Source organism: Lathamus discolor, chromosome 7, assembly GCF_037157495.1.
Source record: "Lathamus discolor isolate bLatDis1 chromosome 7, bLatDis1.hap1, whole genome shotgun sequence".
Taxonomy (NCBI): domain Eukaryota; kingdom Metazoa; phylum Chordata; class Aves; order Psittaciformes; family Psittacidae; genus Lathamus; species Lathamus discolor.
Genome location: NC_088890.1, coordinates 20,388,478 through 20,410,645, shown reverse-complemented (window position 1 = coordinate 20,410,645; position 22,168 = coordinate 20,388,478). Strand labels below are relative to the sequence as shown.

Below are 22,168 nucleotides of genomic sequence, written 5' to 3'. Positions count from 1 at the left end.
TAATGGCTTCCATTTTATTCAAATAACTGTCCCATGAAAAAAAGACACCACTCACTACCAAAAGCAGCTGAGGTACACTTTTACAACCAGAACCTTCATACTAATAAATGATTTTAAATTACCCAAACCAAAATACTTAGTTATCACCCCATAAAGTATTACAATCATGTTTCTATTAAAAAAGGGACTGGCAAACTGTGCAAACATACGCAAACTCATAAAAGATGATGAACTTTTCACCACTTGACTGACAGCTGACCAAAGCTGTGCTCCAAACCTCCAGTGCTTTTGCTTAAAGCAAACAGACATCAAGATATTGCAATTTATGGTGCTGCCATCTCTCTCATTTTTATTCACATTTCTATTCACTTTCTGCATTTTTGGTTAAACCATGGCTCACATCACTTCAAAGGCATCTGTGCTCAATGGATTTTAATATACGAACCTGGTCACATTTGTGTTATGGGCAGTAGGTGCACGGAAAATGAAGATGCTGCCATCAGTAAATTGTTCCACTAGAAAGAGCTACAAAGTGCCCACAATGCAGTACAGAACAAAGGATGATAAAATGCTGAATGCACTGGAGTTCCCTGCCTGAATACTTCAGGAAATGATTGTGTAAGTGATGCAATGAAGTTAAATTCCACAGCAGCTACCCAAATTAGTCTGTGCATTACCTACTTGCAGTGAAAGGCTGTGAATTCATGAATTCTGCTATTTCCAAGTCCTCCCTTCTCTTTTATTGTAAAACTCTAAGCTACAGCTAATGATATTCTTAGAAGTGGAAAGAAACAAATCAAAGCTCCTTGCCAAAGCATTCCTCCTCGTTTTGTTTGTATGATGATGTGGTTGCTCTTCCAACTAGAAAGGATGTAAAATTAAAAACAATAAAGAAGAATTCACATGGAGCAGTCAAGCATTTCAAAGTTAACCAGGAGAAACTGCATTTTGTGTGCAAAATACTACTCACACTGAAATCAGCGTAAGGAAATTAGACTGCCAGTGAATTGCACAGAAATGCAAACCCAAATACTCAGAAACACCTTCAGAACCAGCATTGCTGCTTGGATCCCCAGATGTTTAAAGGACTGTGGGGGTTTCCAAACAGCAAAAGACAGCTTTGGCTACTTCTTCAGTATGAAAGAAAGAAGCAGGTTCAAAATGCAGGACAACTGATCATTTTATTCAAAGGCATTTCCACTGCTGAGCAGGGGGTTTGGTAAGGAGCAGCAGTGCAGATGCAGCTGCAGTTTGAGAAGTCTAGCAAAGTCAGCTGGGTTATAAGAATTTCCGGTCACAGCAGCTTCACTGTCCAAAGGGTCCCAAAGCACTAAGACTTTACCCAGGCTAATTAGAGACTGTCAGCCTCTATGCTTGGCCTGCTGCCTTAATCTCACCCCTCTCACATACTGTCAGCATGATATTAACTGTTTGACACACTTTTTACTGTAAAGCCCCATTAATTGTTGTTAATGCTAAGATGTTCTTTCTCTGTATATTTACTGATGGTCAAACATGAGACCTCTTCTCCATGAGTTACTGCAGAAACGACTTTCACTGAAAATTCTTCAGAAACAGTCTATCATAAGAGTACACGGGGTCTGTGCAACAGCTTTCTCCTCATTTGTGCACAAAGCTATTAAACTAAGTTTAAGTACCACTGAAGGCTGATCAGATCTGATCCACACACGGCATGAGAAAATAACAGAATGCATAACACTGTGCTAAGAAAGCAGTAGTAGACGCAGAGTATTTGAGGTGTATGGTAGAGGAAAAATTCCTTATACACAGTGTGAGCTGCATGTTGTATATGCTACTACTGCACAGGAACATTGGGTTTTTTCCTATGTATGCCAAATGCCCTAACACTAACTGATACAGGCTCACTAAGCCATTGTTACTGGTTCCCCTTATTACTGGAAACTCTTCTACAGGTTATATCTAGCTACTGTTTTAAGCTTCAACCTAATCTCAGGACTCCAGCGCACAGCCTGGCCTTTTGCTGCCTTGGTTATTTCTAACAAGAAAACTCCTGACACCAATTTCTGATCTTTACACACACAAAACTGTATCATTCAGGATTTCACAAACAGTTTTTATTTCTTTCAATTAAAACTACTTTTTCTTAATAGTCCTGTGTTTGTTTTCTCAGGCTCAAAAAGCAAAAAAACATGTGATAAGTCCTAGTTTGCATCATATGAGTGCTCTGGGTGATACCACACAGATGCTTTCTTTTCTGTACTTGTTCTGCTATTTAGTATTTCTATAGTTAATAATTTCCAAGTGACAGAAACACTACAGTGCAGTAAGGATAAACACAATTAAAGGAACTTTCGGAGAGCCTCTTCTGATTTCTTTGTATGCAGTTCTGAAAGTGAAATGTTAAGTATTTTTATGTACCAGGGATCATTGATATTCAAACACTCATTGAATTACTACTTAGTACTAACACTGCTTTAATAAATAATGACAATCATAAGATCAACAGAAGAAGACAGAACTAAAGCACAGAGCAATCCTTGGGTCAAACTAAATGAACCTGAAATTGTTTAGAAATGATATCCTGTGAAGCTGTTCACAGCACAGATCATCATCAACAACATAATCTATATTCCACTGTTCATAACTCTTACTTACAGAGTTGCACTGTAAGTATACATAACTCATTCTTACTACACTGAGTGGTTAAGATACGGTTTGCCAGCTGAGCAAACTACAGCTACCAATACCAAGCCTCAAGTCCAAAACAAAAGCTATAAACCACTGAATTACTTCCATCACATGTATGTCAAATGAACATAACAAATTTTCTTCATGATAGAGAACTTGCAGGCCAGATCAATTCTTTTCCCAAACAAAGACTGAAATGTAGAGAACTGCAAATATTTACAAGGTTGGGCTTTTTTAATCTACTTTTTTCAGCACTGAAAACCAGGTGTGTTTGAACATGCGCAATGACTAATGTTCATATGACGCACAACCCTGGAGTCAAAGAGGACAAAGGCTGCCATTGATGGATCTTTCATCATAAAGCTTCTAAAACATCTTGTCTTGTTCCCTTTCAGCTACTTCATTTTGATAGTAAGTTATTACTCCCCAAAAGAAGAGTACTTTGGTCAAAGGCCAACACTTCTCCAGGCTGCTACAAACTACTTCCCTTTTCTGGAAGTTAAAGATTAAGATATTTGCCTCTAATGCAGAACAGAAACTCCAAAAAGAATGCAAATATTGAGTGTAAAAAATAAAAGGAAATCTCAACCATTATTACTGCCCTCAAGACCTTCTGCTCCCATAATAGACAACTAATGGGTCTAAACTCACATTTAAGAGCAGAAAGGGAGAACGTGGCATTAAAAGCTGCCATTACTGAAAGTTCCTTAGGACATACCAGACAGGGAAAAGTTTACTTCACCATCGGCAAGCTATAAGATTATTCAGGTGATTCTTAATTATATTCCACTGTTACAACATTGTCTCAATAACATCTAATAGGTATTTTTCCACTCATAATAATGCTTAATTACTAGAACTTGGAGTAGTCATTTAAAGTCACTGGTTCTCTTCCAAGAAAGATGTTAACACGTTTTAAGTACTAATCTTACCACTCCTGGGAAGATTTTCTGCAGTCTGTCTGCTGCTGCAAGTGCCTTGGCCTTTCCCCCGCTAAGACAATCTTCAAACTCATACAGTGGCTGTCGTACTGGGTTGGAATAAGAGATCTTTGCATTGTCCACAAATGTAATCTTCCTGACTCCCCAACCCTAAACAAGAAAGTAATTTAAATAAGTACGATGGGCTTTTGAGTATACTTTTGAGTAATGCCAGGAACTCGAGAAGAGCTTTGGACAATTTTTCTAGAAATATCAAGCTACAAAAGCTTTTGAATCTACTCACAGCAGCAACCTTGCTCTTGCACTGAAATAACAGAACAGAAAATTTGGTCTGTATGAATACGTTATTTAACAGTAATCCTTCAAAACCCTATAGAAAAGTAGTAAGTAACTGTGCTGATATTTATAAGTGCTTCACTGTGAATTTGCTCATTAATTTGTTCCAGAATTTCTTGTTCAATCTTTTTTATGTAAATTTAAAATGGATTACTATTCTGTTAAGGTTCTCTTACTATCTACTATTCTACTATTATCAGAACTTATTTCTATCAGCTACAGATCTTGCCTCTTCCCTGAAATTAGTAGTATCGAATAATATGAATTTTGCCTATTTTAATACAAAGGAATTCAACTTTTCTCTTACATTCCATGGCAGCTGCTCAAAAAAACCCCCAAATCATACAGAATTTATGAGAAACAGCAGATTAGTTTTAAGATTAACTCGGGACTTACCATCAAGGTCCTTGCAACACTACAACCTAGTGTACCAGCTCCTAGCAGCAGACACTTGGCAGACACAATTTTTTCCAAATCAAGAGTAGGCACCAACCTCCAGCACATTAATTTCAAATTCAGATCCACTGATGATTCTGCTAACCTATACCATTAAAAACAGCGACACACTTCTGAACGTTCTTGTCTTTCTCCAACAAAGCAATTACTTCTATTCCATCTCAAGAAGTTCAAAACTTTATTTTTTTTTAAGGAAAGAATTCAACAATTCAGTATATAGGTAATATGAAAAGCCCAAGTCCCAGAAGCATACTTCCACATAATAATAAGGTATATGTAAAGGAGATGAGGAAAAGGCATTTTTTACACTGCTTGCTCTTGTGACACATGCAGTATGTTCATGAGGGTCCTACCCATAAAAGTGTAACCATTCTGGCTATCAGCTAAACAGGAAAAACATGCAAAGAGAAGATGCCAAAAGTCATTTCTATGTAAATACACAAATGGTTCCTTGTAAACAACGTGTTGACCCAACACTGCTAATAAACTTTGCTTATAACAGCTGTGACTATACTGCGTTAAAACAGAAGAGTAAATCACTACTGGAACAAGAGTAGAAAGACAGCAGAAGCTTAAAAACAACCAAATAAACCAACCAGTTTGCAGACATTCGACAAGATGGTTATTAACCAGGAAATTCTGCTAAGAAAACATTCTCTTTCAAAAGCTAGGGCATACGGGAGCGTGCCAGCTGGCTGCTCTGGGCTTGGTGTAGAAGTCTACTAAAGCCACATACTTCCTTAGGAATCGGAACATGTTTGTAAGGGCTTCTCAAAAATGTAACAATCCAAAACTCAAATTTTGGTAACAAAATTGATGCAAGCATGGAAATAAAAATAGCACCTTGGCTAAGATTCCTGTCAAGCTAGTGATAAGACACAGACCATTTGTCCATAAACTTCTGTTTGTTTTTTAAATTATCTGGTTTCTGTGTTCAGTTACATCTGTCCTTAACATTAAATACTACACTAATCCCTAAAGAATGTGGGCAACCTTCTGTGGGGAAAATTTAGAAGGAAAATGAGGTAGGAAATCCACGCTCAACCTAGTGTCAGGTTTTTATATCATCAGAACACAGGGTGTTAAAACTCTCAAGTCAGGTCATCACAGTTCTTAGATTCCTGATGGTTTCTTTCCTTTATATATCATAAAGGAAATCTGCAGTGTGCAGTAAACTGTTTGTTTAACAAGGATTTAAGATTGCAATTGCCAAGGCCAGCATATTACCAACATGCCTCCATGGGAATTAAGAGAAGGGAGCATACACAGAAATAAAGGTCACATTACATTTACTTAAAGAATAAAGAGCCCTCATATGAGCCTTCTCTAACATCTATGAACATACTATGAATTGCAATGACTGCAAGACAAAAATGGCTGACCTTGATAGGTGAACTATGGTAACCTAAATCATTAGATCACCATGCTCCTGCAGTTTTTCAAAGTCAGTGAAAGCAGATGAGCCAAGAGGCTGTATAGCTTAGACTTTTCAAGCCATTTACCCTAGATTATGTGAAGGATGATAAAAATTACTGTCATGTTTCCTGAGCTCTTTCCTGTTACACTCTGACAAAGGCTGAACTTTTCTCCATGCTTATTTTGATTAATAATCTGCAGGTTATAGAATTCAATGAAACACACAGGCCTGTAACATTGTGACCTATATCCACTCCATTTTAAAAATAATGCACTTGAAATTTTGAGCTAGAGTCAAAAACTGCAAACATTTCTGCTGCATTCAGAGCACTCTGCTGTACTAAAACCTTTTTCCCCAATAGGACTATCAAAACAATAGACAGTTTATGCATTCCTGTAGATTATTACCTAACAGATAGTCCTTGCATTTCACATTTCAACTTGCTAATGGCTTAAACCCAAGTAAGGAAAACTACAGAAATATAAAAGATAATGAACAAACCTTTTTGGATCCATGCACTCACTGAGATTCACCATCCTTGGACCCATCCCTCCCTTTTGGTTCTTCTCCCATCCAACAGCTTTTGGACAACCTGACATATTTTTTTAAAAAAGGGCGAAAGAAGAAAAATTGAAACACTAGTATCACAGGATGGAAAAAAAAAAGATTCTGTTTTTTGATTAACCCTCTTGGAAAAAAATTCCACGAATTCTGAACCAGTAGGTAAATAATCTGTATCTTAACACCTAGTATATGTTACAATACATATTTTGCTGCTTTATATCAGCTGAGAGCACTGCTTCTTGGATAAGTGCTTCATGGTCAGGTGCCCAATGTGCTATTTTTGCCTGTCCAGCTTGCTTCAAACCTTGGACAGAGATGGCATCATTCCTCATAAAGCCTCTGCATGTTTAATGTCAAACACACTGCTATGTTTAAAACTAAGGAAGATCAGCACATGAAACTTAATAAATTTTGCCAAATTCAATCATCTTCTTGTTCTCTAAGCCCCATCTATAAATTCAGTATAGAATTATATACCCTAATTCTATAATAATTATTTAGTTATATAATAATTCTATAATAATTAAATAATGTAAAGCATTCACAACTTCTTGGATGAGGCAGAGGAGTTTTGTGATGCTGCCCTGTATCCATAAATTAAGTTTGAGATTATTTTCTAATGTTACAAGTTCATTGCTTTAAAATACATCTGCTTACATCACCATGGGATTGAACTAACAATTCCATGCTATAGCAGGCTTCTACCATTTTAGCCATGTACAGAAAGTTTGCAACACAAATTCACTAGCATATGCATTTTCTCTAGTTGAGGGACTGCATACAAATTTGACAAGAAAGAAACTACTTGCTAATTGCCTGAGTTTGTGTTTCATATGACACCAGAAGGACCTTACTTCTTTTGTAAATTAGGAACACAATTGAAGGAGGAAAAAATTACTACAATATGATGGGAGGGGGTTTAAGTATAAATTATTTCCTTTATAGATACTCAGAAATTCAAGCCATTTCAAATCCATTTGAAATACCTCAGCATAAGCAATGACTTAGTATTCATTTAATTTTTCCATCTTCACAGTGATTGAGGAGGGAGAAAAAACAATTGAAAGAATTTTTTTAAGCGGCTTACCTGGGCCAAGGGCTCTCTCTGGAAGTTTTATTTCAAAGATAATGCTGTGTGTTATGTCTCTGACCCCTTGCATGGTCCTATCTCTGAAGCAGAGCACTTCAAATGACTGGAGAAGGCTGCCCCTACCATTAAAAAAGAAAAGATAGAGAGAGACACATGCAACTTCTTCAACAGGAAAGGGACTTCTTTTTCACTATTTCACAGAGACTCAGTGCAGATTCCGAATAAGTTTTTTCTGTTAGTACTGGAACACTGGCTTTCTTATCAGGAATTGAGAAAACAACTGCTTAGGATGTGAAAATGACTAGTCTGTTGTGAAACAGCTCTAAAGAAATGTCACTGACTGCCCTCTATCATTTATACAGTGCTGCCAAACAAACAGCATTTAGGGGAATCAAAAGCATTGAAGCACTAGAGCGCGCATCAGGTGACACGATGTACTCTGCCATGACACAGGCAAGATCCTTCACATTCTTGATATTGTGCCATTTTTGGAAACAGATATAAAGGACTGCAGGGTCTGAAACATTCCCAGGTAAATGCATGATCGTCAGGATTAGGAATAACAGGAAAAGTAAAAAACAGAATAATATGCAAAATCAAAATCACTAAAGGTAAGTTAAAATGTTCAAAGTTAAATCTCAGGTGGGTGATACCAGTAAAGTACGATGAGGGGGAGCAATGCTAATTTGATGTCAACCATAAACAATCTTTGTGGAAAAAAAATTAAATAGATACCATTTGTGGGCTGCCAGGATCAGGAAATTTCTCAGTGGCCATCCTGGATATTGGGATAAGTTACATGGATCATAAACTCCAACTGTCACCTGCAAATAAAATTGCTCTAAATGAGAATTCATCTACCCATACTGATATTCAGTTCACAGTACAATTTATCTGGCCTTTTTAATATAAAACTGCTGGACAGAGAGGGCCCACATACACCTTTTATGCATTTGCAAATGTTTAATACATTGTGACACTAGATTTCAGCCAAGCGTTTGCCACAGCTTTTTCAAACATTTTTCAAACCATTTGTAAATTAAACATTTTTAGGTTATAAAAAGACATAAAATTCTCATTACCTTTCCCCCTTGGTCATAGAAGAAACCATCCCAGTTTTTCAGTAGAGATACCTCAACAGAATTGTCATGATACTTGATTAAAAAGTAAGGCAAGGCTGTAACCCCCTCTTTCTGGCAAAGTTCATCATAGGCTTTCTGAAGTGCTTGAATCTAAAAGCAAAAAGCAAACTGTAATCAACAGTTTTAACCATCTTATACAGAACCACAGAGAGTGTTTTAGCACTGGAAGGAACCGGATGATCTTTAAGATCCCTTCCAACCCTGACCATCCTAGGATTCTGTGATCTGGGAAGGGTAGCTCACTCCACCTTAGAACGCAGCTCATACAGAAGCCGTAAAGCCCATTATGACCACAATACCTGAGATCAAAAATTCAGCTGCTAAAAGAGTGTAAGTCAATGCGAATTTAAACCAGAGCATTATCGCTGCTGCAAACTGATCTACCAACAGAAACTGTACCAAGGTAAAAATCTTATTCTCACAACCACAGTAGCTTTATAAGAAGGTAAATCTGACCCTCTATTATTAGCACAGGGACTGAGACTCACTCGATTTATTATATGTATTTTCAGTGTTTAGCTGAAACTCTCTTTGGATCATGACAGGCATTTTTGCACTACTTATTACTACAGAATTAATGAGGGTCTTCTGAGAAGAAGGGAACGAAGTATTTTTCACTGAGAAATCCCAAACTGTTTATTGATTATTATGCCATTCAAAAGACATTCAAGGTTATGCAAAGCAAAAAGGCATATGTGAGCTAGCATTTGTCTTTTTTCATCCTTTTGCACTGTAATATGAAAGAAAGAGCACAAATTTGCTAAATTTTCTCCTAGAAAAAAGTAATACTACTTATCCACTTCTTCTTATGAACAATCTTGTAATTGCTCATGAATTAGCTCTGCCTTTTAATAAAGTTTCTTAAAAAGATGAGTTTCAAACCCCATATATTCAATAAGCTGTATATAAAAATGAGAATATACAAAACCACCTCTTCAAGAACTTGTTTGCCATAAATCAATACAGCTGAAAGGATTTTAAGCTGAGGTGAATAAAAATACTACATGGAAATGAAAAGAAGTGAAGATTTTAAAAGAAATTAGAGTCTCAAGTTAATTCAGTATGTGCTAACGAAAATATTAAGTTTTACAGCCCAGAAAACTGCTTAGTGTTACAGACTCACAACATCTAGTATTTTGAATACCTGATTTAATGAGAATCTGTTACCAAGACACACTGGTTTCTGAACTATATGGATTCCATCAGGGAAGCAGAGAGCAGGGTAGCAAAACCAGTAATAAAAGTGGTACTTTTTTAAATCCTAGGGAAAAAAAAAAGGAAAATTAGACAATAAAGACATCAACTAAAGTAAATACTGGTTTCAAATACTGATCATAACACTGATGGTTGATGACACTAACCATATTAATCGCAGTTCGCCACACTGCATAAGGCACTGTATCATGACTTTAGAAAGCAGTAAAAAAAATACTAGACAACTTCGCCTTCTCTATGTTTTTATTTCATAGAAACATAGAATCACAGAATAGTTACGGTTGGAAAGGACCTTAAGATCATCCAGTTCCAGCCCCCCTGACATGGGCAGGGACACCTCACACTAAACCATCCCACCCAAGGTGCTGTCCAGCCTGGCCTTGAACACTGCCAGGGATGTAACATTCATAGCTTGCCTGGGCAATCCATTCCAGTGCCTCACCACCCTTACAGTAAAGAATTTCTTCGTTATAGCCAATCTAAACTTCCCCTGTTTAAGTTTGAACCCATTACCCCTTGTCCTGTCACTACAGTCCTTAATGAAGAGTCCACCCCCAGCATTCCCAGCTCTGAATCTCTTCTCTGACCAGCCTGTAGCTGTGCCTGGGACGGTGCCGACCCAGGTGTAGGACCTTGCACTTGTCATGGTTGAACTTCATAAGGTTGGCATCAGCCCACCTCACAAGCGTGTCAAGGTCCCTCTGGATGGCATCCCTTCCCTCCAGCGTATCAACCAAACCACACAGCTTGGTGTCATCGGCAAACTTGCTGAGGGCGCACTCAATCCCACTGTCCATGTCACCGACAAAGATGTTGAACAAGACCGGTCCCAGCACTGATCCCTGAGGGACACCACTCGTTACCGGTCTCCAGCCAGGCATTGAGCCATTGACCACAACTCTTTGTGTGCAGCCGTCCAGCCAGTTCTTTATCCACCAAGTGGTCCATCCATCAAATTGATGTCTCTCCAATTTAGAGACAAGGATGTCGTGTGGGACAGTGTCGAATGCTTTGCACAAGTCCAGGTAGATGACGTCAACTGCTCTGCCCCTGTCCATCAGTTCCACAGCCCCATCATAGAAGGCCACCAAATTGGTCAGGCAGGATTTCCCCTTAGTGAAGCCATGCTGGCTGTCACCAAGCACCTTGTTGTTTTCATGTGCCTTAGCATGCCTTCCAGGAGAATGTGCTCCAAGATTTTGCCAGGCACAGAGGTGACACTGACTGGTCTGTAATTCCCTGGGTCATCCATTTTCCACTTCTTGAAAATGGGGGTTGTATTTCCCTTTTTCCAGTCATTGGGAACTTCACCTGACTGCAACGATTTTTCAAATACGATGGACAGTGGCTTAGCAACTTCATTCACCAGCTCCTTCAGGACCCGCGGATGGATTTCATCAGGTCCCATGGACTTGTGTACATTCAGGTTCTTAAGATGGTCTCGATCCAGATCCTCTCCTACAGTGGGCCTAGGGTCATCATTCTCACAGTCCCTGTGTCTGCCTTCCAAGACTTGGGTGGTGTGGTCAGAGCCTTTGCCAGTGACTTAAACAGATAATGTGCACAAACTACCTCAAGTTTTGTCACCTGGAGCATTATTGATTGAAACTTTCAAGTTGTTAAACATAAAACAACTGTTCTACTTATACTAGCAACTCTAAGGTCATCAGATAATCTTATACATTTGTAGGAAACAATGAGATGGCACCAGCATTTTTTAAAGGACTCATCCTAAAATATTTTGTATCTGATGTAAGAATGGCTTTTTAGGGTTTTTTTTTAATGTTTTCAGACATTTTAAGATGTCTGAGAATGATCCTGGTAACATCAATATGCTAATACTAGCACAGCATTTCAGAAAAACCTACTTCACCATTTCCACTACAACATTCTCAGTATGAGACATGTTATCTTTACTCACTGCAAATGTCAGCAGCAGAAACCTGTTCAAGAGCATAGGGTTTTCCAGAGCAGCTCCAGATTTTATTGATTCCCATATCTGTAGTGATTGTGGGGAAAAGACAGAAGAAAAAGGGCAGAGAAACAAAACAGAAGTAGGATGAGAACAGTTGCTGAAATCTTTAACTCTTCCAGCTGCCTTTAAAACACTGAATTGACATTCCCTGTAACACACTCTGATCTTCCCCTAATGGATCTCAGCCATGCTATTATCTATGCTAGAAGGATTTTAAAGGCAAGACACAAACATGAACTTTACAACACAAAAAAAATATGGCAGCTAAGGAACAAAAGCAGCATTAGTTCATGTATCAAGCATGGACATCAACAAAACAAAAGCAACCTCATCAGGAACAGTCCCTCACGGATACGAAATACTAACACTAGCACCTGTAGAACATACTGTGGCATTAACATAGCCTTTTATGGTGTTTTCATCTTTTTATTCATGGGATCTATAAATACTAGAAATTTGAATAAGGTCCTAAGAAACTCAACCAAAACATGAAGACTTAGAAGAAGGCAGTACATTTTACTTTGGTGAGACAAGTTATTTAATCTAATCAAAGGAATCAAGGACTGGTCAAAGCAAAGTGTCTCAGAATGAAAAAACATTGCCTTAGTTTGACTTTCATGTCTCACCAAGCCATGACATTTAATTTGGTTACAATTGAAGCAGGCTAGTCCCTTCCTTTGACAGCCACCTTTTCCTTGCTTTACCTCAGTCTTCCTGCTGTTCTGAAGCTTCCCCATCACTTTGTTACACAGATGTATTGCAGTAATCTAAAGTTTAAACTGCGTATTTGCTGGTTTCTAGGCGTCAAAACAAATGCTAAAAACATGTCCTCCAGAATTCAAATGGCACTGTTTAGCTTACAATGTGGCCTAGTAGAACACTGAATGAAGTCTCCAAGAATAATTAACTACTTTCTACTCTCTTGTAAAAGATCAGTGAAAAGCAAACATCAAACTATTCCCTCCAGAATAAGTCAAATCCTGAGGATACTGTATGGGTGACTATGGACAGTATCTCCAATATTTGGGCCAGAGACTATAAAGCACTTCACTGCTTATTTCCAAGTCCTTTTTACCAGTTCATTTTGAGTTGTAATCTTACCTCATTTGCTTCTTTTTCCAGAAGTAATTTCTTATCACAGGATTTGAAAGTCTCAAAAGTATTGGTATTATACAATGTTCCTAAAGCAGGACAGCAACGCGCTGGTGTTGAAGCATTCCTGAATAAAAGAAAAGAACCCTATCAGTGGTAGTAGCTACTTCACAGTGTAAAGCTGCCCTGACATTATCAAATAATGAGGCACAGTAGCAAAAGTAAACAACAGTTCTAATGAAAACATTTCTATGACCGTAATGCTTTATTGAACATGGTTCGGTATAGTAACCCATGCAAATACAAATCTACATTATGACTTCAAAAATACAGCAGGCATCTATATTTTCTCTAAACAAGGTGGCGTTAAATCACAGATTGAAGATTTTTAAATTCTCATAAACTATTCACGACAAATGGGATTTTTCACTGAGAAATAAAAAAAAAAAAAAAATCAAGACTTAACTTTAGATGTATTTTATTCATATAAAGAGCTGTTCAGTAAAAAATTTATGGTTAAAAAACATACCAAAGGAAGACCCTGAGTATCAGACACTGAGTAGCTTTTATAGATTGTAACATCATCAGCTGGAGAAGCTATTTGGAAACACAGTATGTATTTTCCCTCCCTTTTTGAATGTAAATTAGGTAAAAACCCTGCAATATTCCCTTAATTTATACATCTGATTGATTTCATTGACTCCTTTAACACCATTCTCCTAAACTGATATATTTCTGACCATTGCTATAACTCAAATACAACAAATGTTAAAGATAAATAATAAATACTCCTGATGTAGTTTCCAAACTTTAGAAAGCTGAAAAGGAACTCTCCAGGATTGTCTAAAGTGACTGCCTAAAGTACAGAAACAGAAGTACAGAAGATTACCAATTACCACAGGAGGGGTAATTAAACACAACATAAGTTGACCTTTCATAATTTGATGTTCATCATAACATCTGAGAGTTCAAATACCATGATATCATCAATTTTCTCTCAACCTGAAATTCCTGTTCCAATGTCACAGCTTTCTTCCAATCTCTTTGCTGCATACCCTTTTAGTATTGTACCTAAAAGCTTCTACATAACAATTAATGGAATATCTCCTGAGAAATTGTGCCAAAATGCACAAAGCCTCTCTAGGCTCCCAGCATCCTTGCCAAGCAAGGCAGAGAAAGTCATTTCAGTGATTTACAACTTTAGAATCCACCAATATAAACCAAACACAACACAAACTACAAAGATACCTGTTCCTATCTTACTTATATTAGTGTCTTCATGTACAAATTAAGGTAAACCATGGTACGTACTTACATATCAAAGGCACTAAACTCCAGTGTCAAGCGAGCTGGCAAACCCAAAGGATCACCTAGACAAAAAGCAGCAACATGCTTCTTTTAAACTGAAATACCTAAATTTCCCTCTTTTTGTTAAAGTAAGTTATAAATTGCGCACAGACACATCAGAATTCACAGCTCACCAAGCTGTGCTTTCTAACCTTTCAGCAAAGTATCTAATACTTAGAAGCAAAATATCAAATACTTAGAAGAACAACAGAAGAAACCAAAACTACTAAGCAGGATGTTCTATTTCTACCTACCATTGTAGTAGTATCCTTTGATAACTTTGGGGGTCTCATCCAATCGGTACTCATTGAGTTTCTTCTGGGTTAGCTCATGCCAGAATCCTGCATCCAAGGCACTACTGAAGGGAACAAACTGCAGCTTTGAGATTTCAGGATCTACAGGCTGGTGCACCTCACTACTGGCAGCTGCCATGATTTTAGTTAACGACTACTGTTAAACAGAGTGCTGTAAGAGGAGATACACCTGGTAAGTATTACTCAATTGACTATATTACAACTACTCAAAGCTTCATTTTAATACATTTTGTTCAGTTAAAGTGTAGAAAGCCTTACTCCTCTGAATGTCTAACTTAAATTTTTAAAATCATTGATCAGAGGTTATTTCAAAGGATGAAGCAGAGTCCTTCCAATTTCTTGTGTGTAAATTTATGCAAGGCAAGTACATGTTCTGTTTGGCCAAGCTGCATAGAAGGATTTGATTTCCTGACAGACATTCCATGAGTTCTCCTATTATTTAGGATACTAACATTTCATTTTGCTAGGTCTTCACTCTCAGCCTGTAGTGAGAATTGAACACTCTTAAAGTCTCTACAAATTAACAAGCAAAGCTAGCAAAGGGAAACTGAGCTCTAAACTGAAAGTTTACTCATTTTAAATTTTCTTCAAGTCTTTTTTTCAACTTTTCCAGTAGGTAAAACTTTAATTTTGCTTCTCCCCTGGCCCCAAATAAGTACATGACATAACCAACACTTCTGTGCATTGTCAAACACTTTACATAGCAAGCAGCCAGCTGACAGCACCTACATAACATACATTGAAAATACGTGCCTAAAAGCATCCACTGGAAATGAATCTTAACACCCTGTTATTTTCATTAATAGTGCACCTAAAGAGTTATTGTAGAACTGAAGAAATGAAACCCGGGGGCCTCACTGTGCTACACACATGCAGAGAAGCACATAAAATCAGCTCTGATGTGCTAGTACTTTTGAGAAGATTCTCTAATGCACTTTAATGTTAATACTTACTTACATGCTTTCTTAATGCAAGATCAGTAAGCTAAGGTAAATTGGTGCAGTAAAATTAGAATCCTGAAGATGAAATGTATACATGTTGCAGAACTTGCACGAAGGAACCCATTCAGCCTCAAGTAGTAATAATGGTCATTAGGAGGACACAATAATAAAGACTAAAAAAAAGAAAAAACAAAACCACCACCATTTTACACGTGGAACAAACCTGGAGCTTTAGAAGGACCCAGTTCTGAGTGCCTGAAGTGACCAGATTGACCAGAACTCCTCAGACACTTCCCAGTTCTCTGACTGGGAGCACATTTAACACGTGTGATCAGCGCAGATAACCCAGAGCAGAACTGCACTACCCCTTGTCCAAGTTCTAGCACTTGTTCGGAAGCATGCAAGCACTTAAAACTGATCTAATGGAGAAACATGTCAAATGAAAAACGTGCCAGGACTTTGAATATTTGTCTTCCCCTTGACAGACATAATTAACCCGCGGTGAAAAGCACCACTAGCAGCTTAACAGCGTTTAAAACTGTCATGAAGTTACAGGTTTTACACCAAATTCACGTAATTCCCTAAAATCTACAGCTTTTCTACGGAACTTTCTACTCCGTGGTCCCGTGTTCACCATTCTGAAGACCTCCTCTGTATCTCGGTGGCAAAGTAAATCACTATTTCCTGCATCTCCGCAGAGCTGCCTCTCGGCCGGTGTCCGCCACCACGCCCGTTTTCGGGGCAGTCTCCCCCATTTCTCGTAACCACACTGACAGAAAGAGGCCGCCCCGGGAGCCCCCCGCCCCTCTCCCCTCACACCGCCGCAGCCCCCGCCCGCCCATTCGCTCCTGACTGAAGCCGCAGCTCCCGCCCGGGCGCCCGCAGGGGACGGTCCGAGCGTCCCGAGACCCCCGGGACACACCGGGGACACGGCGCGGGGCTGCGACGGGAGCCCGCGGGCGGGCAGCACTAGGCCGGGCACATCACCCTCACGGCACACGCACGACCCGCTCACCGGCTGCCCGCTCGCCACTTCCGGCATTGCTTGCTGGCACGGCGCAGTGACGTCACCCTGCCTCGGACACGTGATGGAGGAGGGCAAGCAAGCACCGGGGACAGGCGGCTGCCAGCACGCAGGCGCCATGGCGGGGTTCGCTCAGCCCGGGGCGGGGTACTCACGCCGGTCCCGGTCCCGGTCCCGGTCCCGGTCCCCGTCCCCTGGGGCGTGCGCTCGCCCGTCTGAGCGGGGAGACCGAGCTGTGTGGAGAAGCGGCCTGCACGTGGACGCGGGCCGGCGTTACCTCAGCCGTACCTCAGCCCGTCCCCGCCCGTCTCCACAGGCTGCAGCCGCGTGTGACAAGCGGGCGAGGGCCGCTCCGGGAGGGGCACGGGGCGCGGTGTGCACTGAACCCTGCCTGTCCGTGCGCGGGGAGCTGTGGGTTGCGTACCGCGCTGCTGTCCTAGGGAGAGAGTGTCAGGGACCCTCTGCGGGAATGAGCTGTGGGCGGAAGCCCGGTGGCCGGTCAGCAGTGGCCGTTTCCCCGTCCTCAGCAGCCGTGCAGCTGCACCTGGAGCGAGGTGCCCGGTTCCGTGGCTTCCCTCAACCTCCGTGGTAAACGAGAGGGAGCGCAGACTCGTGGAGGCCAGCAAGGGTCACTAGCGCGGTCTGTCGCGTACAGCGTGAGGGGCTGGGAGAGCCAGGTTCGCTTCGTGTGGAGAAATCGGGGCCGAAGGGGGTTTCGTGGAAGTCTTGAGTAGCCTGAAGTGAAGAAGACAGAGGCAGATTGTTCTCAGAGATGCACAGCAAAAAGCGGGAAGGAAAAAGGTGGATATCGAAACAAGGAAAGTTCCAAATGAACACGTAGAGAAAAATCCGCCTAATGTGGCTGCTTAAGCACGGAAATCGGTTTCCAGAGAGACTTTGTCATCCCCATCCTCGGGGACTTGACTGCACAAGCCTCTGAACAACATGATCCAGCTTTGAAGCTATCTGTGCTCTGAGCTGGAGGTTGGACTAGATGGCATGAAGAGGCCCCTTCCAACCTAAAGTCTTGATTAGTCCATAACCATTTTCACAGATCCAGAATACAAAGTGTGTTTTCTACAGAGCAAGCATCCCCTCTTTAGGCAGTTTATGTCAGTTGCCTATCAGGGAAAACAAATTTGCCAGAGCAGCCTTTGTTTTGGAGCGCAGAAGGCTGCAGTAACACCCACATTGCAGAAAGGGCCAGCAAAATTGGGAGTGAGCCTCAGAGGAAGAGCCACCATGAGCAGCCAGATGAGCACGGGTAAGGTCATATAAATACAACTGTTCTGGCAGCACGGGAGGAAATCTTCAGTGCTGCTAAATACGTGGATTTATACCTGATGTTTGGGTAGAGGACTTCCTGTGGAGAATGAGCCAGATAGACTTTCCAGGAATTTCACAAATAAACTGGAATAAACTTGGGAAGTTCTAGAGGTGCTATGCCTTGGATCTAACTGAATTGCGTACTCAAATTCTGCAGCTCCTCATACTGCGTGCCGCTTAATGAGTACCATTGCTCTCTCGGGTGCTTCATAACTCAGTTCTGCAGTTTATTTCCCCAAGGCTGGGTAATATTCTATTATGTCATTTTTTAGGGTCTTTTAGTATCTTTTTACATGAAATATAAAGGGAACACTGATGGCATCCCATCGAAATAGCTGTAATTTTGTTACCCCAGTCTCCACCGGACTATACCCTAGCTTAGATTCATAGTCTTTGAATGGTGCCAGTTTTATAATGTGGTTTATGAAACAGCTGTCAGCTCATAACATTGGTCATGACAAATAATACCAATACAGGGCAGAGGGACACTCTTCTATGATCCCACATCCGTGCAGTATCTCAACTAGACATGTCATACCTGAAATCAGACCTAGATTTCTGCACAACAGTTGTAGCTTCGGGGGTATGGGAGATAGGCTTGTAGTCTTGGACTATCATTTTTACACAGACTAGCTGACCTGGGAAATGACCTTGAGATTAACACATGAAACTGCTGATGTATACATACAAGCACCCCACAGTGAAGTCTTAAGATATAAGAGAAAGAGGCAGTTCCAGTCAAAGATCTCTCCATGCCTGGGATCCTCTGGAAAGTGGCTATAACAAAGCTAAGGAGGGGCCCTGATGGGCACCATCAAAGCCCACCAAAGCCCGATGGGCACTGAGATTAATGCTGGAGTTGATTGATTGTTGTAGGTATGGTTTACCTTGTGACATCTTCCTTTAAGCAAATAAAAGTGTAATAGACATGAGAATAGCAATCAACTAGAAGGCAGGCCCTCTAAAAACAAGGAACATACTGTTGGGTGGTTTTGGCACATAATTCCATAGGTAGGACTTTCAATTTCCCCAAGCAAAATTTTACAGAGAGGGAAAATAATCTGGAATTGAAGATTAGAATAAAATAGAAGCAGATTCAAACTCAACCATTCTTATGTAATATGGACTGAACATGTTTTGGAGAAGATAACTTCTCAGAACTAGAAAGTTTATCTTCTGTTAAAAGTTTGATAAAAATAATATTTATTTAGGTTCATAGATTGCTTTTCTTTTGAGGATTTAAGTGAATTTTACACACCATTCTCGGAGAACAAGACCACAAGATACAAGCAGAACCTGGCAGAACTGTTCTGTCATCACTGATTTCTCTGGCACAGTGCCTCTCTGAGCATTTTGATATGATACAGAGAAACAGTTATTACCCAGCGAAGAATAGAGTTGAAGTATAATGCGTGTGTGGTGAGGAGGAAATCAGATTGCCAGGCAGGAGACCTGAAGTCAGGTCCTAGGTCTGTGTTGGTTTGGAAAACTAAGTTATGCCAGATCACAACAAAAGGCATTTGACTTTACTAAAGGCATTCAATTTAATTACACAGGAGGCATTCATTTTAATGACGTGCAGCAGTGAGTACTGTGTTTCTTGTAAGGAATAGTTTAGTTGAAACATATCCAAGTTTAAACCCAAGATATTTAGGTAGATAGCATAAAATCATGATGGATACAGATATTGTTAAAAATGGAAACATCGTTAGACTTACCATGTCTCAGTGTGTTTCAGTGGGAACTCTTACACTTTTTAACTGCTGGAGATCTCAGATCACAGTTTGGTAGCAGCCTGGTGTGTGTGCTCATGTGTCTGTGCATGTGTAGGGTGTACATCTCACATTTGACTCTTTATGTTCCTGTTTCGGATTGTAAAATGGCAATGTAGAGATGCCTTATTTCAGTGTCAGGTATGTTGGGAACTTGGTATAAGGCATGTAAACTATTTTTATGAGCTATTTCTCCCAAAGTATTAATATTAATAGTTCTTTTTATCTTCTAATCTTCAATATACAAATAATCTGATGAAAATATATTTTGTCATTTTACTTCATGAATAAGCAAGAAATGAATATGTATGCACAGTATTAACGTGGCATTTCCAAATGAAGTAATTATCGTTCTGGTGGAATGCATGTACTGAAACTTTCAGATGTATTCTTACTCCCCCTTTTTGGGAACTTAAGCCACCCCAGCTAAGTTAGAAGGCTCATACTCCAGCATGCCTGATAAGCAGTGGGAAGATAACAGCAATCTGCAGAATGTGGGACCTTCTCTAGAACTCACTCATGTCTGTGGTGCTTCTATATTAATATTTTAAGATTAGAAATACATTTTTAAAGTGAATCTTTCAGCTGTTTTCATTTATTGTACTATCACAAAGTGCATCACAGAGTGGTCTCACAGAGAATGTAATGGAGTTTAGATGATGGAATGAAGCCAAAATGTGCACCTACACTAATGTTTCCTGTATCGAGTGCTGCATTTCCTGAAAATAATGTGGGAAAATAAACATGGATTAGATAGTGAGATGTATTTGCTAATTGCACCGCTCATTTAATAGACCTCCGTAATGCATGGGATTTGATGCAGAAGCCCAGAATTCTTGTTGTTACCCTCTAGATGTCACCATTGACACAAAAAATAAGTGAGAATGTGTTTTTCTGCCTCTCAAAAGCTAGGTTGGTGTGTCAGGGACAGTAGATAATGGTCCATGGTGAAACACACAAAGACAGAAAAGTACTGTTTGTCCGCTTTGGCTCCTCCTCGGAGAGTCCTGCTTTGGCTGCTCTCTGGAAAGTTCCGCTTTAGAACTTCCTGGAAAAGTCCCAGCGCTTGGAGACCTTTCTAGATGTTGCTAGCCACTTCTTCTGACGTAGGCTGGCCCCCTGTGTCAGAATGAGTGTGCATTTTTGTTAGCATAAAAGCCTGAGCTTCATGTGTTGTGGAGAGGCAGAACCTCATACCACCCAGGTCAACGTTGCCTCCGTGGGGACGCCCATTAAGGTTGAGCCTGCACCTCGCACTGTGATGGTGTTTCTCAGAGCTGGTTTCCTGATCATCATTACATGGTCCTTGGGGTTGGTAAAATAACCAAACATCAGAGATATCCTTTACTATATCTTTTGTTACCTCTGTATTTTCCCTGTATTAATAAACCAGTTATTATTCTTTATTGTGTTGCATTTCTCTCAACCCGGAATCCTTGAACTCCAAAACCGTTGGTTGTTCTCACCACACCTTAATCAAAGTAGAACTCCAGTCCAAGAAATTTCAAGGAATTTATTATGTTCTCCTAAATGTGTGTGTCCTGTGACCTTGTTTGTTCACTGGCGAACACTGGAAATATTTTACAGGAAACAGCTCCTGGAGTATTCTCAGGAGGCTTGGCCTCACGTGGTAGTAGTGTTCTCCATACTTTACCCTAATTTGCTTTCCTCTGCTTCTCTTACATCCAGAGCCATTTGAATTGCCTGTTCAGTAAAATAAACTGGTAAACCCTGTTATGTACCTTGATGTTGTTCAACTGGAAATTTAATAGGCAGTATCCCATTTTCCTATTTTATTATTATAAGTATCACATCAGAGAAGTCCATGATCACAACTTGCTCTGTCTTTATTAACACAGATTATGGATAAAAGTGAAGGGAAATTACAAAATATTCAGGCAGCTTTATTTGCCTAGGTTTAGCTGTTCTGTCCTTCAGTTGTACCAGAGGTAGTCTTTGTTATAATCATCATAATTTTTAGACCAATTTTCACAGTTTTTGTTTAAGTTGCTATTTCATGTATTAATACATGTTAAAGTCAGAAAAGATTTCTTGATAACCCTGGTAGCCCATGGGTGAGATTGTTTTGTCAGTCTGCACTAATAACTGGAGCTGACTTATTTCCTCTGGGATCACCTAAATTGCCATGCATTGTGGCTGGAGTTGCTGTTGCTATCACAGTAGAAAAAAAGATGGTAATGGCTGTGAATCTGAGCAATTGCTTGTGAAAGGCCATTGGATTAGAGCATATGTTTCAAAAAGATGCTGCTTTGTAGTCCAAAAGAAGGGGTATTTTACTATTTGAGCAGATGCAGCTTCTGCAGTAGCAAAGTTGTCTTAATTCTGGAATGAATTTTGCTGCCTCTATATTCTGTCTCTGTATTTTTCCTCCTAGATTTGAGTTCCCTAATTGCAGTTTTTCCTGCATGGTACTTGAAACCAAAGTCAGCTAATCTCAGAACCTCGTATGATACATTAAAAAGGACTGCAGTTTCTTCCTTTAACATGTTTCCAATTTATTGAACTGCAAATATATTAGAGCTCCA

At 39.9% G+C, this 22,168-nt stretch overlaps 1 protein-coding gene across 6 annotated transcripts in view; it reads right to left on the bottom strand.

The window, feature by feature from the left end:
• ATG7 (autophagy related 7) overlaps window positions 1-16,566 on the bottom strand; it is a 101,231-nt gene extending 84,665 nt beyond the window's left edge. For 2 of the 6 annotated variants that reach the window (XR_010614273.1, XM_065687112.1), the window contains exons 1-13: window positions 16,516-16,553; window positions 15,517-15,673; window positions 14,500-14,710; window positions 14,214-14,268; window positions 12,908-13,025; window positions 11,753-11,830; window positions 9,761-9,877; window positions 8,557-8,706; window positions 8,210-8,298; window positions 7,472-7,593; window positions 6,322-6,412; window positions 4,344-4,488; window positions 3,603-3,761 (exon numbers count right to left, since the gene is read on the bottom strand). Coding sequence is in view for 5 of the 6 variants with exons in the window: in XM_065687112.1 (XP_065543184.1) it covers window positions 3,603-3,761; window positions 4,344-4,488; window positions 6,322-6,412; window positions 7,472-7,593; window positions 8,210-8,298; window positions 8,557-8,706; window positions 9,761-9,877; window positions 11,753-11,830; window positions 12,908-13,025; window positions 14,214-14,268; window positions 14,500-14,677 (1,302 nt within the window). In the remaining variant the exon portion in view is untranslated. The other 4 variants (XM_065687114.1, XM_065687115.1, XM_065687116.1 and 1 more) reach the window with 4 other exon arrangements.
• Window positions 16,567-22,168: the final 5,602 nt, after the last annotated feature.